Source organism: Pygoscelis adeliae, unplaced genomic scaffold, assembly GCF_000699105.1.
Source record: "Pygoscelis adeliae isolate BGI_AS28 unplaced genomic scaffold, ASM69910v1 Scaffold71, whole genome shotgun sequence".
Taxonomy (NCBI): Eukaryota; Metazoa; Chordata; class Aves; order Sphenisciformes; family Spheniscidae; genus Pygoscelis; species Pygoscelis adeliae.
The window spans coordinates 4,685,579-4,687,777 of NW_008824356.1; the positions used below are offsets into that span (position 1 = coordinate 4,685,579).

The 2,199-nt window shown below is 48.6% G+C and overlaps 1 protein-coding gene across 1 annotated transcript in view; it reads right to left on the reverse strand.

Annotated features, from left to right (window-relative positions):
* FBXO33 (F-box protein 33) overlaps positions 1–278 on the reverse strand; it is a 22,146-nt gene extending 21,868 nt beyond the window's left edge. The window contains exon 1 of the mRNA XM_009319473.1: positions 142–278. Within this exon, the coding sequence (XP_009317748.1) occupies positions 142–278 (137 nt within the window). The remainder of the gene's footprint in view (positions 1–141) is intronic.
* Between the last annotated feature and the right edge of the window lie 1,921 nt (positions 279–2,199).

The window sequence follows — 2,199 nt, forward strand, 5'->3', positions numbered from 1 at the left end:
GGGCGCCTTGTGGTCAAGAAAACGTGGAAAGGGTGTCGGGTCGCGGTGGCGGGGAGGCCCGTATCTGGCCGCACGTACACCTTTCAGCCAGCGAAATTACCTCAGCAGCATTCCAGCTGCCGCTGCGGGAAACGCGCTGACTGCGCAGGGGTGGCGAAGCACGACGGAGCGTCCAACGTGTGACAGAAGTGGACGCGAGCCTGAGGGGATGCATGAGGAAACGTTTCAAATCTTAGTTCTCTTAGTTTCTTAAAACTCATCTGCTTTGTAATACCCATGCCGACATCAACTGCAGGTATAGAAAGACAGCTTACATACAGGCTTTTGAGAGAATGTAAAAATCTGATGCTGCAAAGGCTGAACGTCAAAGTCATGTTAATTGCAATTGTACATGTAAGTTTTATAGTTTTAAAAGCCTTATTGGAATAATGCGCATAAGTTTATATAACAGTGTTACATCTGAGTGTACAGAAATGTACACATGAAAGAACAAAAGATGTGCTAAGAGAAATACAGCCTAGGCTCCTCCTTGCATTTGGAAAAGGGTCCCATTATAAACAGAGTTATCAACAACCAAATCTAAAACACCACCCTCCCTTTACTCAATGACTAGACACTTTCTCCATCTCACAGCAGGGGTGAAAAACCAGTATCGTTTTTCTTTTCTTGAATCTGGTCATGAGGGAAATGTGACTGAGTCTTCTATTTCTCCTTGATTAGAGAGAAGGATCCCGGAGGGGCAGATGTTACTGAGAAAGTGAGACTAGGGAATTCCCAGCCGGACAGTTCTTCTCCCATCAGGGACCAGTGCTGCTTCATGCACCTGCGCAAGTGATTTGGACCTGCATAAACAATTTGGGTAAGCGCTGTGTTACTCTCACTGCAGATTCCCCTATCGGATTAGACCAAAATTCCCCAGGCAATCAAAATGCAAGCTCTGAAGCAGCCAAACTCATCTGGCCTAGGAGGATACAAAACTTATGCGCCTACACGTCTCCGTATTTTAATACCCGCTCAATAATTCCACATTGTTGGGCTGATGATGAGTCAAAGGACTTCCAAGATTACTAGGTATCTTAGTGTGACAGAATCAAGCTTTACGATTCAGTGCCCTGGGATTACCAAAGTGGCATCAAGAAAGAATGGTTTATGAAGTTAGTAGTTGTGCATTTCTGGTTGCCTTTGTTGGATTGTATTGGATCAGCAAATGTGGCACACTGGGATTGTGCCTGTGATAATAAACACAGCAAAATGGTCTTTACTGTCACCATTGCACAGTCATTTACTCAGCTCCAGCTTATCGGGGTTATGTTAAAAACCTCGCTCTCGGGAGCTATTAACTTCAGTTTTGTAGGCTTGACTGAATAAACGGCTCTGTCTAAAGATTCAGGTCATCACAGCTATGGCCGAGTGGTCCGACATGGTAAATGCCAGACTCGGCGAGATTCCCCGATTCAATCCATCTGCATGGCCAGTATGGCGCTGAGGCAACCAAATCTCTGAGGCTGCCGGTTCTGGGTGTTGAATCTCAGCTTCCCCTGCCTTGGACGTCAGAGATGTGCTTCGGCTCGGCTGAGAGTTGATTTCACGGTGCAGGCTTTTGTTAGTACTAATGCAGTGACTGCGAGTTGGTGGGACAATACCTCAGAAAAAGACGTGCATCTGACTTGCTTGCAGACTGCAGGGAGTTACTGGGTGGCTCCAGCAGGTAGCTGGTCAGCGGTCTTTTTGCTGAAGCACTAGGCTGTCAGTACGACTCCAGTGCGTAGCCCTCCGTGAAGCCACTCGCTGAACATTTAAAGCCGAGGGGGGTAACCTCTCGAGCTGCAAATCAAAATTTTCACATGGCTGAAAGGCGGAGGAGCCATACAGCCCATCTTAGAGGGGCTGAAAAGAGGAAATCATTCCAAAGCAGTTCACAGGCAGGAGACGGCAGTCATTTCACGGGAAGCGACTACAGGTTCTTGCACAGTCCACCATGGACCAGAGCGGGCTGTGCGCCCAGGGGGTCCCGGGGAACCTGGTTTTGCCAGCCTTGACAGCTCCCGTTGGGTTACTTCCAGGTCACCGGGGTTCTCACTGCTCAGCAGCACCACCACCAGCACTGTCCCACGAGCAGCCCTTCTGGCATGGGAGTCGGGAATCGCACGTGCCTCCAAAGCTACGGACTAGCTGTAACCAAGGTAAAGTTTACTGGAC